At 37.1% G+C, this 21,557-nt stretch overlaps 1 protein-coding gene across 6 annotated transcripts in view; it reads left to right on the top strand.

Annotated features, from left to right (window-relative positions):
- FCHO2 (FCH and mu domain containing endocytic adaptor 2) overlaps positions 1–21,557 on the top strand; it is an 86,313-nt gene that overhangs the window by 57,194 nt on the left and 7,562 nt on the right. Inside the window, exons 14-25 of one of the 6 annotated variants that reach the window (XM_063180066.1) lie at positions 342–353; positions 759–783; positions 1,454–1,496; positions 2,421–2,515; positions 5,777–6,286; positions 6,895–6,998; positions 9,817–9,946; positions 11,488–11,547; positions 15,265–15,376; positions 15,958–16,113; positions 17,028–17,160; positions 20,001–20,200. In XM_063180066.1, coding sequence (XP_063036136.1) covers positions 342–353; positions 759–783; positions 1,454–1,496; positions 2,421–2,515; positions 5,777–6,286; positions 6,895–6,998; positions 9,817–9,946; positions 11,488–11,547; positions 15,265–15,376; positions 15,958–16,113; positions 17,028–17,160; positions 20,001–20,200 — 1,580 coding nt within the window. Of the gene's footprint in view, positions 1–338; positions 354–758; positions 784–1,453; positions 1,497–2,420; positions 2,516–5,776; positions 6,287–6,894; positions 6,999–9,816; positions 9,947–11,487; positions 11,548–15,264; positions 15,377–15,957; positions 16,114–17,027; positions 17,161–20,000; positions 20,201–21,557 lie in introns of all 6 variants that reach the window. The other 5 variants (XM_063180065.1, XM_063180067.1, XM_063180070.1 and 2 more) reach the window with 5 other exon arrangements.

Raw genomic sequence — 21,557 nt, 5'->3', positions numbered from 1 at the left:
AGTTCTTGTGTTTGTGCTTGTGCCACTATGAGACATTCAATTACATCTTAGTGTTAGCTGAGCATGGCTTTTAACGTAATTTGAAAATTAGTTTTCAATAACATACAAGTCTTTTAAAACAGGTCATATAATGAGGATACATGTAACATTTGCAGTGCAGCTTTACTGATTTATCCTGCCAGTTCATGGAATAATCCTTTATACCAAATGATAATATTAGGGTATGCTAGTACAGTATTCAGATCAGAGTGAGACTGGTTCTGATTTTAAGGAAAATAGTGTGCATAACATATTAAAGTAATAATTTTTCTCTTTTTTCCCTCACCATATTTTGAAAGCAGAGGCACAGTCCTGTAAGTAGAGAATGGCTTTTTATTTGTATTTGTAGTTAAAACTAAGTAAGTGTAGTGTGTGAGGGGACTTGTTGGGAAAACACGAGGTGTGTTTCATTTCATCTGTACCATGTGATAGATACATTGACTGTTTAATTCTCTGTCCCAAACACTAAAGAGATTTAAAAATGCTGCTCCTTTTGTCAGCTCTACAATATTTATTCCTGCATTTTCAAACTGGAATGCTGCCTGGTTGCTCTGTCCAGGCTCATGTTCCATGGTCTTCCGCAAGCTCATGATATTTTTACCTGGCACTGAAAATAAAATATCACATAAGAAGTTGAGTCGAAATAAGAACTCTTCAACTGTTAAGTGGTTTATTTCACAGTAGAAGAACTTATTCCTATTTTTTTTTTCCTGTTTCAGGCACAAATGAATCAAAATTCATCCAGTAAGTGTGAATCTTTTAGTCTGTTAGTTTTTTAACATAGAATGAAAACAAAACTTTTTTTTTAATTGTTGGAGACATAAACTTCTTAAATATCTATATTTTAAATTGAACAAAATGCTTCTCTTGTTAGTTTTATATAACTGTTCCTTATCTATGTACTTGGCTGTTCCCTGTTGTGAGGACCTGTCTGACAGTAATGAGGAACACATCCAGATGCCAAAGGGGTTGCCCCATAAGAAAAACTCCTGTGCAAGTTCCTGAAACCCTTCCACCTGTTCAAGTTTAGGGTGATCCACAAACCAGCAAAGCACACCATGTTTATGATATAAAATACTGACATAGAGGATAGGGCATTAGCTTCTATTACTCAGGGTTGGGGGTTTTTGGGTTTTTTTTTGTCAATGGGGAACCAGACCAGATTTGCTGAAAAACATTGTTGTAAACTGTATAATTCAAGGAAGAAGTTTCAAGCAAACAACATTGCCTTATGAAGTGCAGTGGTCTATGTAGTCTTCTCATAGTTAAGTTATGAGAAATCATACATTTTCTTTTTTCCATTTTGATAGTAATTTGTTTGAACTGCCAACATGAATGTTAAATATCTTTTTATAATGAAAATGAAATTTTTATGTTTCATGCTTTTAGTGATAATATGGTATCCTTTTCTTAGGTGAAGAGTTAACAAAATCAAAATTTTCTGCTCCAACTACTGAGTAAGTTAAAATTTTAAATTCTATCAAGTGCTGTTTTGCAGGAATTTTTTCTTATTTTTCTAAACTCAGAAACTCATTGGAAATGACAGCTGAGTCCTATCTTAAGTTGTACATCTATTGCATTATAAGCCTGTGTGTATCAATGGATATTTCCATTCATTTGTTTACCCCTTCTAATACATTTGATTTATTGTGATCAATCTCAATTGGTATTTATAATTACATAGCTACACAATGTTTTTAAATAAGACAGACTTAGTCTTCCATGGTACAGTCTTTAAGATTGCAAAACACAAATTTACACTGATGTGCATACATTGCTTATGTGTATATATGCTGAAATGAATGAATTTGAAGATGTAAGTCTCAAAAATTACAGTTATTTAACTGACATTATGGAGTATGTCCACACACAAATTTTCACCAAAGTTTTGGCTAAGACAGTCTCCTTATGTGTAAATCAGTTCTTTGACCTGCAAATTTTGACTACTTCTTTTCTTTTTAGATGCAAAGACTAATACAGACTAATTTGTCAGAAGTTTTTATCATATTATTGAGGGACTGTTTACAAGAACTATGTAGTGATAGGACTAGGAGGAGTAGCTTTAAACTGAGAGTAGTATTATATTAAATATATGGAGGAAGTTCTTTAGTGTGAAATCTGGTGATATGTGGAAACAGGTTGCCCAGAGAAGTTCTGGATGCCCTGTCTCTGGAAATGTTCAAGGCCAGTATGGAAGAGACTTTAAACAACCTGATCTAGGGATGTCAGCATGGTTGGAACAGAATTTTTAAAGATCCCTTTGAAGCCAAAATGTTCTGTAATTATTGTAATTATTATATTATCAAACTACTAGTGAAGTTGGTGATTTTTATGAAAGCATAAATCTTTAATTTCTATTCCAATTTTAACTCTTAATATAGAAAGGGGAACAGTGACTTCCTGGCATGGGATCCACTCTTCAGCACTTCTCTTGAATCTTCCTCTTCGGCTTCTTTGGCATCCTCATCTTCCTCAGGTAAAATGTTCATGGTAGAGATGGTGTTCACTCTATTTCTGGATGTTGTGGTTTTTCAGTTACTGCAAAGGGGTGTGCTTTGATGCATAAATTATAGAGTTTTATAAAGCAGTATACTGTCTTACAAGTATTACATGACTGAGAAGGCAGCATATAAGGCTTTCAAACTAGAGAGCAAGAAGGAAGAGGGAGTACTAGACACTTCAAGAAAATTCTGGTTTGCTCCTGCCTTTTTTATTGCCTTCTAATACTTACTGAATAATTGCTCACCATCTAGAATGTAATCAATTTTTTTTCAGCTGGCAAGGCTGGGAGATTAAAAGGTGGTTGTTGCAGCAACTGTGAGACAAGCTGAGCTTGCACAATGAATTGGGATGCATTTCTTCTTTCCAGGAAAGTTGGCTGGGCTATGTAGTACAAAGGCATTGCAGAGCTTTGCTGTGAGGAACTTGTTTCCTGTAGGAAGGCATGATTATGTTAGGAGTTGTGAAAGCATAATCCAAGGGGAGATGGATAAAAATGGCAGGACTGAGACATGAATTAAGCTGAGATCCTGAAAGCAGGGATATTGCAAGGAAAATGATGGTGTGTGGCATATGGGAGGTGGAGGGAGAGAGCTCATGTTGCTTGGGAATTTTGGGTTGCAGGATATTCGTCTTGGTATGAAAAGTTGGCAAGCTTTCCTGAAACCTGGTCTTTGCAAAAAATAGTTCCATACGTCTTTTCAGTCTGCCTGCTGTGTATCTTTACTCAAACATGTTAATTTTTTCTTAATGTAGACACTTTCCTCCTCCCACACACCTGAGAAAGGCAGTGTGATCCATGATTTTTTTTAACTAAGTACTTGTATTCCAAAAATAGTCCTCACTTCCTTGTTCATTATGGCTTTCTAGTAGTTTTCTTCTGTGCATAATCATGCCGATTGAAGAACAATAAGGAAGATTACATGTATCAGTAGGAGAATTCTGAAAAACTGGTGTTTTTCGGCTTAAGTAATGTTCTTTTAGCAGCAATCAACATTGCTTTGTAACACTTCATATTTTAAGAACTTAGTCTTTAACAACAAATTGATGTTTCTTAAAGGTTACAGTTTTAATAAATCTGGCTTACAGAATTCGTTATAACACTCTCATCCTGACTTACATAATCAGTCAGTAGTATTGGCAAGTGAATCCACCATGTGTGTGGTGGATTCACATGTAAGAATAAATTTTAGAGAGAGATACATTACTGGAATTCTCTGAAAAAATTTGATGCTTTCTTAAAATACTCTGTTTTGATAACTTTGGTCTTGTGTTGGAGTCTGCAGAGAAAGGCAGAAGATACTGAACTTGTTGTACTGGTGGTTGTAGCTGTATTCAGGTGTTTATTGCTGTGCCTGGATGAGAAGTGAAAGCAGGTCAGGAAGTCATCATACAGTTCCTCCTGACAGCAGAATTGTGGAGAAGTAGTCTCTGGCTGATGTGTAATGACAGAGATCCATAGTATCCTCTGTACCTCTATCTGACAGGGAGTCATCTACCCTAGTCATACCCATTAGGGTTATACACAGAGCCCTGCAGTTCATTGAAATTGGTGCAATAGAGGGTCTTGTGGGCATAAATCGAGTTTAGATACATCTGTGCCTTGGCAAACTTTATCTGATAAATAATTCTTTCAAGCACTGTTGTTCTAGAAGTTAACTAAGATATTTACATTTGTGAAATAATCTGTAGAATTAAATAGAAAGTAAGTGTGCCAAAGTATAACAAATTTCTAGTACATTTGGGGTTAAAAAAAATTGGAGCAATGTAAGTCATGCTGTTTAAATTGAGTTCTAATGCTTGCTAACTTGCAAGTAAGTTTTTAAAGTTTTTTAAAAAATATTTATCGGATGGCATTTTCCTCAAAATCAATGTTTTATCTTCAGCTTGAAGGTTAGTAGTAAGCTGGTGCTTTAAGTTTCTGAAAATCTCAGTCCCAAACTTAAATTACATACATTAGTTGTGTGGAATACAGTATATGTCTCTTATGGTTTAAACATTTGTTTAACTATTGTTTTATAACCATGTTAATCATTGAACTCTTAAACTACCTTGGTATTTGAGCAGACAGTGGTTTATGCAACACAGAAGTAATCTTGGTCATCCATGAATAATCCCACTTTATTATAAGTTTAAGGTAACTTTGTTATCTTGAACAAACAAAACAGACATTTTTTAGCTAGTTCTTGATATTTAAAAAATGCTTCTATTAGTTATCCTCCTTATTTTCATCCATATATATTTTTAAATAGTTCTTAACATGTCCACATTGGTTTTAAATAGGATTTTTAGTAGTATTTTAAAGCTTTTGAATGATAGTTAAAATATCTGCTTGAAAGGGAAAGGTGTGTTAAAATTCCTAATGTTAGGTGGACTTGAAGAATGTATTTTTTTATGGCGAAAGGACCACTGTAGTAAGGAAAACTGTACTTTTGATCTGAACTTTCAAATATGTTTCTTTTTTTTATTTTGGTTATCACTTCTGTTGCTCCTAGCTCTGCCAATCTGCAAGATGATGAGAATTGACTAACCTTGCATTTTCTGCTTCTATGGTCATCTAGAGCAACAGGCAACAGCAAATGCAGGGAATACTTGTGGGAAACTCCTTTTTCCAGCAGTCATAATATTATGAGAGAGGGGAAGAAAACTGAAGTGGATGATGCCTCATCCATATTGTTACTCACAGATTGATAGACAGATTAACTATCAGACTGAATCTTGTGGCTCCATTGTCTTCATTCATTCACATGAAAGCCAAATCCATTGGACCTTCTATGACAAATATTAGGACTAAGAGGATCAAAGGCTTTGGAATGAGCAGGATAGGTTTGATTAAATAAGGAAGGAAATTAAAAGCAGAAAGCTGTGGAGAGGAACCAAAAGTGGAGTAGGATGCAAGAAAGAAAAGACAAAGATGAGAAAAATTAAATCACAACAGGTAGGAAGTCAAAAGAATAAGGAAAGTTGTGAGAAATAGAGCCTTAAGTGGAGACATACACAATTTTTTTTCATGTACTAAAAAATGGAAAGGGACATGGTTGGCAGTATGAATTAAGTACATATGATATGTGACTGGCTTTTTTCTTTATTCTATTTGTGAGTTGTTACTTTAGTAGAGCAGTTATTTTTCATGATGGCTGGTAGTCCTTGTGTAGTGGATATTGAATACTTTTTTGAATATTGAAAATTTTATCTTTTCATTGTTGGTCCTAGTTTCAATTCTTCCCTTTTCCTTCAGCTACCCTAACAGAGCACAATAGAAGCTCCTCATCATCTACCACTGATTTGCCTGGGTGTAGAATATCTCAGTCTTTGCTTGGACACCAGACAGATTCTGGGTCTACAAGCCCATCCTCACCAGGCTTTACCATTAGCACTTTGTGCAAATCTGGTGTTACAGCAGCGCCATCAGGGAGTACCAGTACTTTATCCTGTTTTTCACGGTCTCAGAGTCAGTGGATTTCCTTTGCTGATGAACTTCTTACAATTACACACACAAGCACAGACAAGAAGGAGCCCCAAAGATTGCATTTTAAAACTGAAAATGCCTGCCTTGCCTCTTCTGCTTTGCTTGGGAGTTCTTCCAACAGCTGTGCTTCTGAGGATCAAAGCGACCTTTTCAATAACTCTATATGCCATGAACAGTTATTCATTGAAGAAACTGGCACTGCTACTGAAATATCTTCTGCATCATCTTCAGCACTACTGGACTATAGTTTAGTGTCTTCTTGTGCTCATACAAATAAGGGTATGCAAAGCATGCATTCTGTACTGCTCTTTGCTAATAACTGACTCCAAAAAGCAAGCTTTGGATTCATTTTTTCTTTTTTTTATTACTGCTCAACTGATGCTAAAATTAACTCATCTTCTTACTTAGAATGTACTAAACTGCTTGTTAATACCAGTTGGGACAGTGAAGTAAATATTCAGCTTGAAATCAGAAGAAAATTCAAATTATTCATTTAAAAGCATTGCTTTTTCTTAACTATGCAGTGTTGCTTTTCTGGAAATGGGAATGTATTTTTGTGGGATGTCAGACAGTAATGAGATCTCAAAGATTAAGCAACTGCGTTTGCAAAAACAATTCTTTTTACATACAAGCTTCCAAGAGTGGTTGGTATAAAATCACTTGAGAGAATTGAGAAAGCCCATGATGCTTTTTTTAGATGCAATTTTCAGGGTATCACATGGCACTATTTTAAAAGCACTTATGATTTGTGGTAACTGTTTAAACATGGCACTTCTACAATAGGAACCTCTAGTACAAACATCACTTCTAGATATTCTACTCCAGTACATAACTATTTATGTTCAGTGTGATATTTCTAATATTTTCTTAACTTTGCTTTATTTCAGCAAGGCCCACCACTCCTCTTTCTGTGGGCACCATTGTACCCCCACCAAGGCCTGCTTCAAGACCAAAGCTGTCTACCGGGAAACTTAGTGGGATTAATGAAATAGTACGTATTGATTATTATTTTTTTATTTGCCATTTTGACTTGATTTCAGATACACTATTCATTTACTCTGTTACTGTGGAATTACTTTATAGCCAATGTTCAAGGAATCACATAAGCAGGTTTTCAACATTGCCAAATAGGCATGGTAATAGTTTATGATAACTATCTCAGTACAACAGATAATTATTAACACAAGTACTTAGGTCCAAACCATAATTTTTGCATCAGCTGAATGTTTTTAATTGAGCAAATAGGTAATTTGATAATGAAAAACAAAATACTATTGAAGTTATTAACAAACCTCCCTTGATTTAGGGATATCACCAAAGCTCTGGGAAATGAGTGGGGTTTTTTCAATTGTATATTGACAGAAGTAGTCCTGTTGTGACTTCTCCTTGCACTTGGTGCTGGTTTGTGGAGAAGGGAGGTGGTAGATCACAGCAGTTGCCCGTAAGGATAGTGAGAGGTTGCACACTGTCTGCATGTACCTGCAATGTGGGTTCTCCTGCCTATAAGGAATGTGCTAAAGAATGCAAATAACCAAACAGCTATCAGACTAGGCCATGTCTTATTTCCTCTGTAAATATTAGTATTCTGCAGGTTTCACTTGACTTCCTGACTAGGAAAAATGTTCCTGTGGTAAAATCCTCTTATTGTCTTTCAAGGTCGGAAGATATTTTCACCCTATTCTTGATACAAACAAAATTCTCATCTTGTGCTTTGACAAAACTGAGAGAATATTTTAAAACTGTTTCCCTTTTCTGTAAGATCAGAACAGAGTTCATTTTGAAATTCTTTTCTCTTTCCAATGCAGAATTGTAGTAATTGCTCTTAGCCCAAGGAATCTGTTCTTCATGTCATTTATCTGTTCTACTATAAAGTATGATCCTGAACAAAGCTACATTCATTTTATACTGTTGCTTTTGAAATTTACTATTATCTGGATACAAGTAGAAGGTTGTCAGTTGTCTTCATTGTATGTTAACTCCCTTTACAATTCTCATAGTCTCTATCAAAGCCAAGAAGTGCAATAAAATGGGGGAAAAAAATTACTGTGACATCCTGCCCTTAGGGGAAAGGAAACACCCAAGATTCACAAATGCTAGGGGTCAAAAGGAATGACTAAAGTCAGAGGGTCCATAAAACTCACAAAGCTTTATTATTAAATTATGCACTTGACATGGAAATTGGTATGTTAGTCCCTGACCTACTATATATGTGCATGACAGTGGCTGCTGGATAAAGAGGTAGAATAAAAAAGGAAGAGAAAGGAACATATGAAATAAACAGGAAGAGAAAGGGAGAGAGATCACCAGTCCTGGTTCTAGTGTCAGTTCAGCTGATGGAGTATCCTGAATGGATCACCTAAGCTTGTTGGGAGTACCAGTTTTCTGTACCCTGGAGCTACGTTTCTTGTTTTCTATGCAATTTAGTCATCATGCACAGTCCATTCTTTCAGACCTTTCTGGAATTCAGTCAGAGGGCTTTGGGGGTCCCGGGTAGTCTTGTCCCCCCCAGTCCATACCCGTTTCTCTGCCTCATTCCTGCACTTGTACTTATCTGCAGGAGCTAGAGCAAGATGTCACAGAAAAGTGCTGCCTACTGCTGCATTGCGCCCTCTCCCTCCACATTTTGTTCTTTTTCACTTTGTTTTTACCAACAATCTTTGGTTATTATCAGCAGACATCATCAGTTGGTGCCAACAGTCCTTGCTTATTAACAATGATCTGTGGTTATTACCAGCCGGCCTTGTCTATTAGTACCAGCAATCCTTGGTTATTACCAACAGTCCTTGATCAGTATCAACAGCCCTTGGTCATTATCAACAGTTTATCTGTTATTACCAACAATCCTTGGTTGGTTCCATAGTCATGCAGCTATCAGTGTTTCAGACATACACATTAGCCCCTTTTCATCTGTTATTCTACAGTTATCCTGCAAAATGATGCTTCAGTTCCTTTCAGATAGGTTAACCCCAGTGTGATCACTAGTTAAATACCTTAACAGTTAAGTGTATCCTAAAACCATCTAGAGATTTAGAATGGAAGAGACTTTTAAGTTCTCTAGGCCAGCCTGCTCAAAAAAGTGCTGACTTCAAAGTTGTATCAGGTTGCTCAGGACCATGCTCAGTTTTGAAAATTTCCAGAGTGGGAGATTTTACAGTCTGCCAATCTGGCAGCCTGTCTCACATTTTACCAAAAGGTTGCAAGAAGGACTTTTTCCCAAAGTCCTTTCCTGGCTGTCATTTCTTTGCTGTAGCTCTTGCATCTCTTGGAAGAGCCTGATGACTTCTTTGTGTGCCCCTTTTTACCTAGTAGGAGCCTGCTAATAAATCTTCTTAAGCTTCTGTTCTCAGGGCTGAAAAAACCCTGATCCTACAGCCTGTTCCTTTCTTGGTCCTGTACTCCAGTCCCAACTATTTAAATTGCCCTCTGCTGCTCTCACTTCCAATTTATTAGTAGCTCTGCTTTAGCTCTCCAAATCTATGTTTCCACACACACAGCTCTGTAGTCTTAGTTTCTGATACTGTGTTCTGTTATTATTATTGACAGGCTGTTGCATAATCCAATAGATTAGACTTGACTACTCTATCAAAAAAAAAACCTATAATATATGAAATAATGGTATTTACTCCAATGGAAAATGCAGGTTCTCTGTTTTACATGAAAAACTAGTGTAGATAAAACATTAAAGAAACTATGTTGAGAAACATTATAAAATTGATTGGAGCATGAAATAAAAACTTTTCTGTTTACATTATTTTGTTCATGTCTTTAAAACCACTTTGCATTATATTCTTGTGATCTCTTCTGTTCAGCCTAGGCCATTCAGCCCTCCACTGATTGCTAACTCAAGTCCACCTCCAGCAGCTCCTTTGGCACGTGCAGAGAGCATTTCTTCTATATCTTCTTCTGCTTCCCTCAGTGCAGGAAACACACCTACAGTTGGTAAGTTTAATTAACCGTTTTATCTTACTGGAGAAATAGGACAACTCAGCCACTAGGCTGCACCTGCTGCAAGAAACATTTATTGGCATTAGTTCTTTCATATGCGAGTCCAGGGCTTCAGGCATTCTTTGCAATATCTGCTTCGAAATGACACTGAGACACAGGAAAGTAGATTAAATGAGATTAGACCATAGACCCAGTTATGGCATGTTCTTTAGGGAAATATTATTCACAATTAACATTCCATGAATTCTTATTTGGTATGCTTGTATAGCCATTAAGTACAACACGTTATCATATATTTGTTCAGAAGATGTTATTTTATAGGTGCAGAAATACTTAGGGATACTGAAAAATCTGAATGAATACAAATGTTCACAGAACTGAGTTCTTTTATGTTCTAATGCTTATTTTTCTGCAAGTTAGTTAAGAATATAAGCTAAGCAGTAAAAGCAAAACAAACAATTAAACAAAGATCAAGACGGAAAGTCTTCATGTGTTGTCCCTAATTTCAGAAGGTTTTCTCTTGTTTTTAAAGGAAAAGTTCAGTTTGATATTTGATTATCATAGATCAAAAGGAGACATTGGGGCTTTTTTAGTTAGTTGGGGGGTTTTGTTAGTTTGGGAAGGGCAGGGCTTAAGACATTTTAACGTGTTTATTTAGCAGTATTGAACTATTTAACTTCTGAACACAGTTACACCTTTAGACACAAGTTAAATCAAGTTGTCAGCTTATCATTTAGTTATCTGCAAATGTTATTGATGCCAAGAATTCCTCACTCAGGCTCAGCAGCTGTGAAAAGCATCTGTGCAGCATCTAGTGGGAGTTCTGCAGTGGAGTCATTTCCACCCTGTGCAGAAGCAAGGCTACTAAGGTCTGCCCAACCTTAGCTCTTACAGTTCAGTATCCACCAATTTCACAAATGCTGAGAAGCATTGCAGAAACACAACTAATATTTTGGTTGCCAGAGTCTATCCAGGCTCACATCCTCAGGTCTGAGCTCTGGTGTCGAGGAACCAAAAGTTGGTGGCAAGAGCATCAATATCCCCCAGCTCTGGGGAGATATGTATGTGTGTTGTTGGAAACAGTGGCAGAGTGAAATCATGAAGTGAGGCAGGAGGTAAGGAGGTGTGTGCTGACAGTGAAGCTTGATCTGGTTATTATTCTGGCCTAAGAAAAATAGATAAGGCCAGTTCCATCTGCACTGACTGTATGAATTAAATAGTCCTGGGAAAATGGGAAGGGCAGTACATAAAGCTGAAATACTTTGGGGCATGAGAATATAGCTTGCAATACATTCTGTATTCTTTTAACTTTTGCACAATTCAGTGTTCCCCTTACCCAATTTGTTCTGAATAATGGAGAATTGACTGATTATCTTCTTCCGAGTGAACTTTAAGGCATGCGTAATTTAGTGCTTCTTTTATGCTTTTGCCTAAAGTTAATTTGCAAAATATTTTTTAATGTTTATTTTTAGCATCTATTTTTGCTTGAAATATTTTGTTTTCTTGCAATGTTTTGTTTCATTTAACTGTAATAGACGATGATCTTTTGATTCGAAATCTTCCTGCAATTGAAAAGCTTTGTGAGACACTGCCAGGTATTGTACTCAAAGCACATTTATGTCTTAACTAATCATCCTAATATACTACATCTAATAAAATTGTATTTCTTTTGAAACAAGTCTCTCCAGATATTTCTGGTATCTGGCACATACAAGTTGCTTGATATCTCAAGTACATAACAAGTTCTGTGTTGCTAAAATGACCAAAATATGATGTAAACACTTTTATATAATGCTATCTTCTGTCTATCCAGTTCCCTGTCCCATAAACAAGCTGAAATTTGGCCTCGGTTCTTCAGTTTGTCATTACTACTTCCTTTCAAGTAAAGTGAATATAATTTTACTTTGACAATCCTAATTCTCCTAACACATGTTAAGAGAATGTTTCTATATTTACATATAATATGGATCTTAGAAGTCAGACATAATAAAGACTGTACTTTTCCAATAAATTTTATTTTCATGACAGCTCTTTTGCCACTATTAAAACTGTCTGGATCTTTGTTCCTAAACTGAACTAAAACCATTTTATCAGCTTTATTTAGCTGTCCTTTTAATGACCAGTGATGGAGTCTTTTGTTCTGCAGTTTTGGTCTGCACTTTGAAAGTGTCAGTGCAACTGTTTGCGTGGTTATATTGCTAGTTCTTGTGTCAGCGCAGCTCAGGAGCTAGCAGTGAGCTAGACTGAGCTCATTTAGCTGAGACAGGTAGCAGGGCATTTCAGCCAGGCTTGCCATCAATACCAAAGATGATAGAATGATAGACCTGGAGCCTTGATCTGGGCTGCAGTCTGAGATGAAGTTAGGATATCTTCATGCATCTCTGTCACTTCCCTTCTGTTTGAGATCTCACAACAGGTGTAGAAAACACTGAAGCTGAATGTTGCTGCAATGAATTGTACTCTCAGCAGCAAGGCAACAAAACTGTTGACTTTCAGAACTGCTGACTTTCAGCATCAGGACAAGCAGTTATGTTTGTTTCATATGATAAAATGACAGAATCATGAAGGATGGGAAAAGACTGCCAAGATCATCAAGTACAGTCATTGAATGATCACCACCTTGTCATTTAAACAAAGGCACTAATTACTCCAGTCATTTCTTGAACACCTCCAGGGATCATGACTCCACCACCTCCCTGGTAGCCTATGCTAAGTGAATAAATTCTTGCTGTTGTCCAGCCTGGATTTCCCCTGGCACAGCTTGAGGCCATTTTGACTTCTCCAGTTGCTGATTGCCTGGGAGAAGAGACTGTCCCCTACCTTGTTACACCCTTTTTCAGGCAATTGTAGAGAGTGATAAGGCTCCTCCTTATCACTCCTTTTGTCCAGGCAAAACATACTGAGCTCATTTAGCTGTTTCTCATATGACTTACTCTCTAGATACTTGCCTTGCTCCATTCCCCTTCTCTGGATACACTCCAGCACCTCAATGCTTTGCTTGTACTGAGTGGCCAAAAACTGAACACAGGATTCCAGCTGTGGCCTCACCAGCACTGAGCACAGGGGGTCAGTCCCTGCCCTGCTCCTGCTGGCCACACCACTGCTGGCACAGGCCAGGATGCCATTGCCCTTCTTGGCCCCCTGGGCACTGCTGGCTCACGCTCAGCTGCTGTCACCAGCACCCCCAGGGCCTTTTCCTGTGGCAGCTTTGCAGCCACTCTGCCCCAGCCTGTGGCACTGCCTGGGGTTGCTGTGACCCAAGGGCAGGACCAGCACTGGGCCTTGTTGAATGAATAGTAATTTATTTATTTTTCAGTTTATTGGTTTCTAGGAGAATGCATACATTTTTGAGTCAAAAGGTGATGAACAGTGGGAGCAGAGTAGGGAAGAGAGAAGTGATCTCATTTGAGGTTCCCCAAATAGGTCTTCCCCAAATATATATATATATGTATATATACATATATATTTGCTTTGGTGTTCCCTGAAAAAAAGTTAAAAGCATTTTATTTATTCTAATAAATTTCACTTTTCAGTCAAGCAAACAGTGTTTGTCTTTTACCAATATGAATATAAAGAATATGTTTGCATTATTCTGCATAATTTTTGAAATATTGCTATAAAAATGTATGTAAGGATTAAGTAAAAGATTTTAAAATAATTGATGTACCTGTATACAAGGTAGTCCTTTTGCTCTACAATTGTTTGTTGTTCCTTAGTGAATTGGCAGAAAAAGACATTAAAACAGCTCAGCAACTGTAGTGACACATTCATTCAAGGTACACTTTGGTTTTAGTGAAGAATAATTCTGGAGTTCAGTATTTCACCAAACAGAATTTCAAGTAATTGACAGTTCATAATTTTATCATATATTTGCCTCTTGAAATAATGGTTTCTGGATTCCTGAGACTATTGAGAATCACAGCTTTTTATTGGTAGTTTTCAGGGACAGAAAAAACTTCAGAATCTTGATCCATGTATTGTCTGAAAGTATAAAGAAAAACAACCTACTGAAAAAAAAAGGAATAAATCAGTGGTTTTTAGCCAGAATCATACTAATTAGTTCGTTTAAGAATTTCTGATTTTCAACATTTTTGACTAGATCTTTTGGATCTAAGGAGGCCTAAGTGGTGCACAACTGTTTTTATGGCACTGAGAAGCACTCTGAACATTTTACTACCTTATGTGAGAAATTGTAATGAAGAGAGAGGTATGAGGTAGCAGAATTAGACTAGCTCCTATCTTTTGTTGTCTTTCTGTCACTACTTCATTCACTTGTCTCTTAATTTAAGGTCTAATATGAGATATTAGGTGCTCTGTGAAGAGCAAGGTCCCAACTTTCTTTTTACTTCTGAAAGAGCTCAAAAAGGACAGCTACTTAGACTAAGTAGGTTTAATTTGCCATGGGCAATATTATACAGAAGCATTTTGTCTCTCCTTTATGGTATGAAAGAGAAATTTTTCAATTTGCTTATGAAAAGATAAAGACTGTGCCTCCTTTGTGATAGGTAATATTATGTGATACAGACCATTTTTTCATGGTACAAAAACCATAAGATGCTATCTACTACACTACTGCACTAAGAAAAAAAGAAGAAACTTCCAATATTGTCTTTCATATTCTATACACATGTAGAAAATTTGTGAAAAATGAAATCCCATGAAAACCTGTTTCATCAACTGTATATGCACATTTCAAAAAGCCTTCAAATGAGGTCTTGATTGATATAGCTCTATATTGGAATTGTGTTGTGTTGGCACAAGCAACAAGTGAAGACTTCTCCAACAATTTCTGCTTGGGAATTGCAATGTTTGTTGGCTGAAAATGTTAAAAGAATGTTAAACCGTTCACTTATGTGGGGTAATATTGATGAATTTGCATTTAAGTTCATTTTCACTGTAAGAGAATTCTTTGTATTTCTGTCACCATTTTATCATGCATTTTTCCATATAAAAAAGCATACAGTAGGGATCTTTTTTTAAAAGCATTCTGGTCAATTTGCTTTGGGTCTGTTGACTTCACCCCCACCAGTAGCCATTTTAATGCTGTGTTCCTCTATCTCATGTATTTCCTTCTGTCTGTTTACATAATGTCATACCAATAGTCATGCCTATGTTCTTATGCTGCTGAGCAGCATTTTGGTGGTGCTATTGTACTGTACTATGTTTATCTATTTCTACACACTTTACAAGTGATACCTCCATTGAGACTGTGATGTTGGTGTAAACTCTTGTGAAAATTACAGATGTAGTCAACCATTCTGAAATCTACTAAGCTTTTTGAAAATTAAATTTATACACTGTATGTATTCTAGGTGTTTCACGTGGTCCCAGCCCTGTCAGCCTTGGAAACCAGGACACCTTGCCTGTTGCAGTAGCTCTTACTGAATCTGTTAACGCCTACTTTAAAGGAGCAGATCCCACAAAGTTAGTTAAATAGTGAATTGTGTTGAATGTATTGAGTTACAATGAGAAAAGACAATTGGTCTGTTTTCGTGCTGGGGGAGGGGAATGAGTATGCATTAGAAGGGGAATTAAAAGGGGTATTTTTCCCTGGGTATGAATGGGGCTTATTGCTCTGTAATGGCCTGGGTCCTGCCAGGAGTTCATATATACCTGCTTTACACAAATGTGTTCAGTGACAGCACAGAGAATGACAAGGATTTTTATCATTGTCAGGTAGGTATTACATGTAATTTTGTGCAGCTGAAAGCACTTCCTTCAATGTGACATCCATTGCTATGCTACTTAGGCCTTGCCTAGGCAGAGCCATATTGTCATGTTTTCAAAGCTTGAAAAATATCCAAGACTACTGTATGCTTAAGCAGTTAAATCTTTTTATTTCTTTTTTCATCTTACTTCCAAGCTGAAAGTGGCAGTACTAGTACATTGGCCTCATTTGATTTTCTGTTTTAAATTTGGTTCATAAGATCATGAAATTACAGTGGTTGCTTTAAAATTAGGCAGTAAATGAGTTGCAATGAAGCTGATTTTTTATTCTTTTCTAGATGTATTGTGAAGATTACTGGTGATATGACAATATCATTCCCAAGTGGGATTATTAAAGTATTCACCAGCAACCCATCTCCTGCTGTGCTCTGCTTCAGGGTGAAAAACACGAGCAAACTAGAGCAGATTCTTCCAAATGCACAACTTGTATACAGGTTTCCTATTTTTTTAACATAATTGTAAGCTACATAATTTGTGGAATTGTTGTGTATGTAAATCAGAATTCTTTGCAGTCTGGTTGATTGAATTACATGTAATTCAATTTTCTGAATTAATATTGTTCAGCTTAGTTCTCTCTCTCCACTGCCACTATTAAAAATATCAATGACTACCGGAATTAAAATTTGTGCTGAGTATAACAGAAGCCATAAGAAATAATTTGTAAATGTGTCTGTGTTTTCATATGCATTTAATAAATAATTTCTTTACACAGTAGTAATAATGGTAAAACTTAATTATGAAATAGTAGGCTTAAATGGAAAACAAGTAGTAGGAAATTCGTGTAATCTCATTTGCCATCTACTAGTGTATTTTAAAGCTGAATCATTACATTAATCAGATCCTTTACATAACTGTCTCTCAGATGTGTAGCAGCATGCTTGGAAGAATTTGTAGGAAAAAAGGTTGCTGATCAAGTAGGATAATTGTTGAAATTGCACTTGGAGATATTGATTCCTAAAAAAATAGAAAAGCTGGAATTTTTTTAGCAGAAAACCACTTAAATTCAGTAGCTTCTATTTCATTTATTGGAGAAATGACTTCAACACTAAGCTAAATGTTTTTTAATGCTGTACTTTTTTAATTACTAAAATAATAAACCATATGCACGTATTCTTTTCTATTTAATTTCCTTTTGTTAGTTCATACTTAATGTAATGAATAATTAATACAAAATTAAGTTTAATCACTGTTTGACATGACAGTTTATAATTGAAATGTTAGCAGACATGCATCTGACAAAGTGAATTATACTGAAAAAAGCATATTTTGCCAAAAAAGGTTAAAATGTCTGGTATTCTTGAATGACTGGTGTAATATTTCACCCCTAATTAGTGATCTTTCTTTGTAGTGATCAGTCACAAAGTGACTCCAGTACTAAAGACTTTTGGATGAACATGCAAGCTATAACGGTCTACCTCAAGAAATTATCAGAGCAGAATCCATCTGCATCCTATTACAACGTGGATGTTCTAAAGTATCAGGTAAACACTTTTATCCTTTTGAAGATTTTAATATATATATAGTATGTATAGTATACATAGTATACATAGTATATATACTATATATACTATATATACTATATAAATATATATATATATTAATATATTTATATACTATATATATACTCAGAAATTAAAAGAATTATTCTTTATCTGCCAGCATGGAGGTGAACTGTCATCCCTCATCTCTACTTAAAATGCATAGACTCTGCCCAGGCTTAGCACATTATGTTTCTTGTCATTGCCTAAGATACAGGGCTTGTTTCGGCTTACTAATGCTTCAGGTCAATCCTACAGGCAAGCTTCAAACACTACTTTCTTTGATATTTGTCAGCAAAGTCAAATTCTCCTTTAAGAAGTTTGATGGGAACTTCTTGTCATTTGTACTCAGACTGTCTTTGATTTTGCAATTGCCTACACTTTGGATGCTGTCACTGAAAAATTTTAATACATGGTTTGCAGTTGTAAGAGAGTCAGTTTAGATTAGATATTAAGAAAAAAGTCTTTCCTCAGTGGGTGGTGAGTCACTGGCACAAGTTTCCCAGAGACATTTTGTTTTCCCCATCTATCCCTGACAGTATTCAAGGCCAGACTGGGTACGCCTATGAGCAGCCTTATCTGGTGAAAGTTGTCTGTGCCCATGATGAGGGTGGGTTGGAACTATATGATCTTTAAGGTCTCTCCCAACCCAAACCATTCTGTGATTCTATCTGAGAACGTATGACATTCTGATTTCCCACAATGAGAAATAGAACAGTAGTCAGAATGGATTTACTGAGTGTGAGTCAGGCTTGACCAAGCTGACAAACAGCTGTGGTGACATGACTTCCCCTGTGGATGAGGGCAGAGCAGTAGATAGATATTGTCTGCTCAGCCTTCAGGATGCCCTTCCACACCACCTACCACAGAATCCATATAGAGAAGCTGATGAAGAACAGGCTGGATGAGCAGATGCTGAGGTGAACTGACACCCAGGGGGTATATTGATTTTACAGTTTAATAACTTAATTAATGAATGATGGGACAGAGCGTATGAATCTTGGCAAGTTTGCTGATGATACCAAATGGGGATGGCCCTCGGGATAAACCAGAGGATTATTTTGCCCTCCCAGGGGGGTTCAACAGGCTGCAGAAATGGGCTGAGTGGAACCTCATGAAGTTCAATAAGAGGCACACTTGGGGAAACCAAGTGGAAATTATCATGGCAGAAAAGGACCGGAGGGTTCTGTGGCTGACCATGTTGAACATGAGCCAAAACAATTTGCTGCTCATGTGCAAAGGCAGCTGATGAGCAGATGTTCTCCTGGATGGTCTCCTGAGCTGCATTAGGCTAGGTGTTGCTAGTAAGGGAAGGGAGGGGATCCTTCCACTCAGCACTGGTAACACCACACCTGGGGGGCTCTGTTCATTTCTGGGTTCATAGCTAATGAGACTAGATAGAGTTCAGCAAAGGGCCATGAAGGTCATGGTGGGACTGGAGTATCTGCCCCATGAAGAAAACCTAAGAGTGTTGGGACTCCTGAGAAAAGGGAAAATACAGGGAAATCTCATCAATATGTATAAATACTTGAGAGAGGGCACAGAGAGGACAGAGTTAGGCTGTTTTCACTGGTGCCCAGTGTCAGAATCAGAGACAGTGGATACATGCTGAATCACAGGAAATTCCCTCTGAATGGCCAAAACCGCTATTTTTCTTGTGACAGTGGCTGAGCACTGGGCACAGGTTGCCTAGAGGGGTAGTGGAGTCTCCATTCTTAGAAGTGTTCAGAAGTTGTCTGGAGCTTAGGCAGCCTGCTGGAGGTGGCCCTGCGTGAGCTGGACCAGACAGCCTCCAGGAGGTCTCTGTCAACTTCAGCCATTTGGCGCATCAGTGAGATGATGTTCTGGCTGTTAATAAAATATATTCAAGACATACTCACCTCAAACAGAAAACAGAGATTTTCTAGGCCTGCCTTGAAATGTTTGAACATCTGAGACAACTGTCTGCACAACAAAAATACCCTGAAAATTACCCTGAAAACTACTCTGAAAAACGCTGAAAATAGTCCAGCTGTTCATACCTGTAGTTTCCACATCTGCCTAGTGTGGTTTAAAATCCTGGCATACTGAACCTGCAAAAAGCATGTTAGGCACACACATTTCTTGAGAAAGGTGAGAGTAAAAACATTTGGTTTGCTGAAATGAGTACTATGTATTCTTGTAAAAATGAGGCATTGGCATGTGGAAACCCAGTCAAATAAAAATGGTTTTGGGCAGACAAAAAAAGGCCAGACGCATCAGGACATAGGAGGTTGCTCCAACAGATGGAGAAGGTGGTTGAGATGCATCAGCACAATAGAATGAGCTCAGCTACAGAAGCAGCATTCAGCCCTCCTGCAGCAGGAAAATAATGCTTTGAAGAGGTTAGAACTATTCTGTTGGCGGCCTGTCCCACAATGACAGGTATTGTTCTCTGGTGCTGCCTGGTTGGGAAGCTGAATTGGCACAGCACACAACTGCTAAGGATGAAGTCATTTTGCTGTAAGCATGCATCTTGCCTAAGGCAGAACACAACAAAAACAAACCTTACAAAAAGTTATAAAAAAAGCAGGAAGGAGCCTCATAGGCCAGAGGGAGTTCAAACCTTTTCTTCAAGTATTTTAATTTAAAATTAAAATAACAGGAATTCCTTTAGGCAACAGTCTTCCAAATTCTGTGATTAAAAGGTCAATTGTTATCTTGATATTTTGTCAGCACTGAGACTTACCTTAATTACCATCATCCCCTAATTCTGCCCAAAAGGTGGATATCTTAATTGTTTTCAATGGTTTATTCTTTTACAGGTATCTTCAAATGGCATACAGTCCACTCCATTGAATCTTGCAACTTACTGGAAATGTGATGCTAGCACTACTGATGTGAGAGTGGATTATAAATACAATCCAGAGTCTATGAATGTGCCTAGTATGCTGTCTAATGTCCAGATTGTGGTACCTGTAGATGGAGGAGTAATAAACATGCAGTCACTTCCACCTGCAAAATGGTAATATTAATTCTTTTCAATATGTTTTCAGATGCATGTCAGTGCATTCTTTAGTGTCATAGCCTGAAAAATTTCACAGGAAGAAATAGCAAAATGTGTAGTATCAAATGTCTAGATATTTTGTAGTCTAAATCAGAGATCACGTGCCTCCAGTTCACAAACTGAGTGAGTACCCATCCCAACTGTGTAGTAATACAAGCCTTTATGAGTTTTCCAATGTTTGCTTTCTTTAGTCTGATAGAATAGACAATTTTAATACAGTATTTGAAGAGGTTAAAAAGTATTTTCTCTCCGTGTGTAACAATGTATTCTTATAAGGGGATTATATAGAAAAAGTAGCAGAAAGGCGTTTTTTTCCTGATAGTTCTAACATAAAAATTAACTTATAATGGAAATAGTTTTAAAACAAATCTGAGTAACTGAGGAGCTCTCCATGAGCCGGGTAGCACTATCTTGCAATTTAAGTGTCATGCAGATTATTAGACTACCTGCCACCACCTTCTGAGCCTGTATTTACAGTAGCACTTCAAAGTGTAACATAAGTAGTAGGAAATTATGTTACAAGTTCGTGGAAACAAGTGGATGGTAGTGAGACTAGACAGAGTAGTACAGCCCTGGAGCAAATGTGAGCAGAATTCAATCACTGTGCCTGTACAGCATGTACATACTTGTCCAGCTGTAACATAAATCCTGGACTGTTTATTCCCAAAATGGTCTTTTTAATGTGAAGAGGGCAAAAAACACCAAGTTGAAGCAAGTTAGGCTTTGTTAACCTTATTTCTTATAGATCAGTTTACCTTACAGAGCAAGGCTTAAAAGAAAAATAAACATGATGCATTTATTTGGGTGGATTCTGATGTTTCTGGAGGCAATACAGTTACAGGTGTTTATTGGACAATGTAGTAATAGAGTATAGTTTTAAATGGAAAAAATTCTTTACAGGATTGAATCCTTCTTGACTTGGTATTTTAAGGAAACAGTTCTTTTAACCAAATTGTAAGCTTGTTTCGAACAAGAACATGTTTAGTATCCTATCTGAACAACACTACTACACTATGGTGAAGCTGGTCTCCCAGCCTAAGCTTCTTCCACAAACCCACTGTAACGAAGCTGGAGTGAAAGCAGGAGCACCCATCCAGAACACGCAGTTTTAGCTGGGAAGGCTTAGGGACAGTTGCATTAGTGAATTCATGTAGGCAACTTTCAAGACCCAGAATTTTGAGTCTGGCGAGCTGACCCAAAGGTAAAAAATTCAGTTATGTCCCAGGCAGGTATAGTATTTGTTCCATCTAGTGGATTGGGTGGTGGGGTTTTGGTCTTTTTTTAGGAAAAAAGGTCTCTATAGCTTGACTTCCTG

Source organism: Melospiza melodia, chromosome Z (genome assembly GCF_035770615.1).
Source record: "Melospiza melodia melodia isolate bMelMel2 chromosome Z, bMelMel2.pri, whole genome shotgun sequence".
Lineage (NCBI taxonomy): Eukaryota > Metazoa > Chordata > Aves > Passeriformes > Passerellidae > Melospiza > Melospiza melodia.
This window is presented reverse-complemented; position numbering and strand designations above follow the sequence as displayed.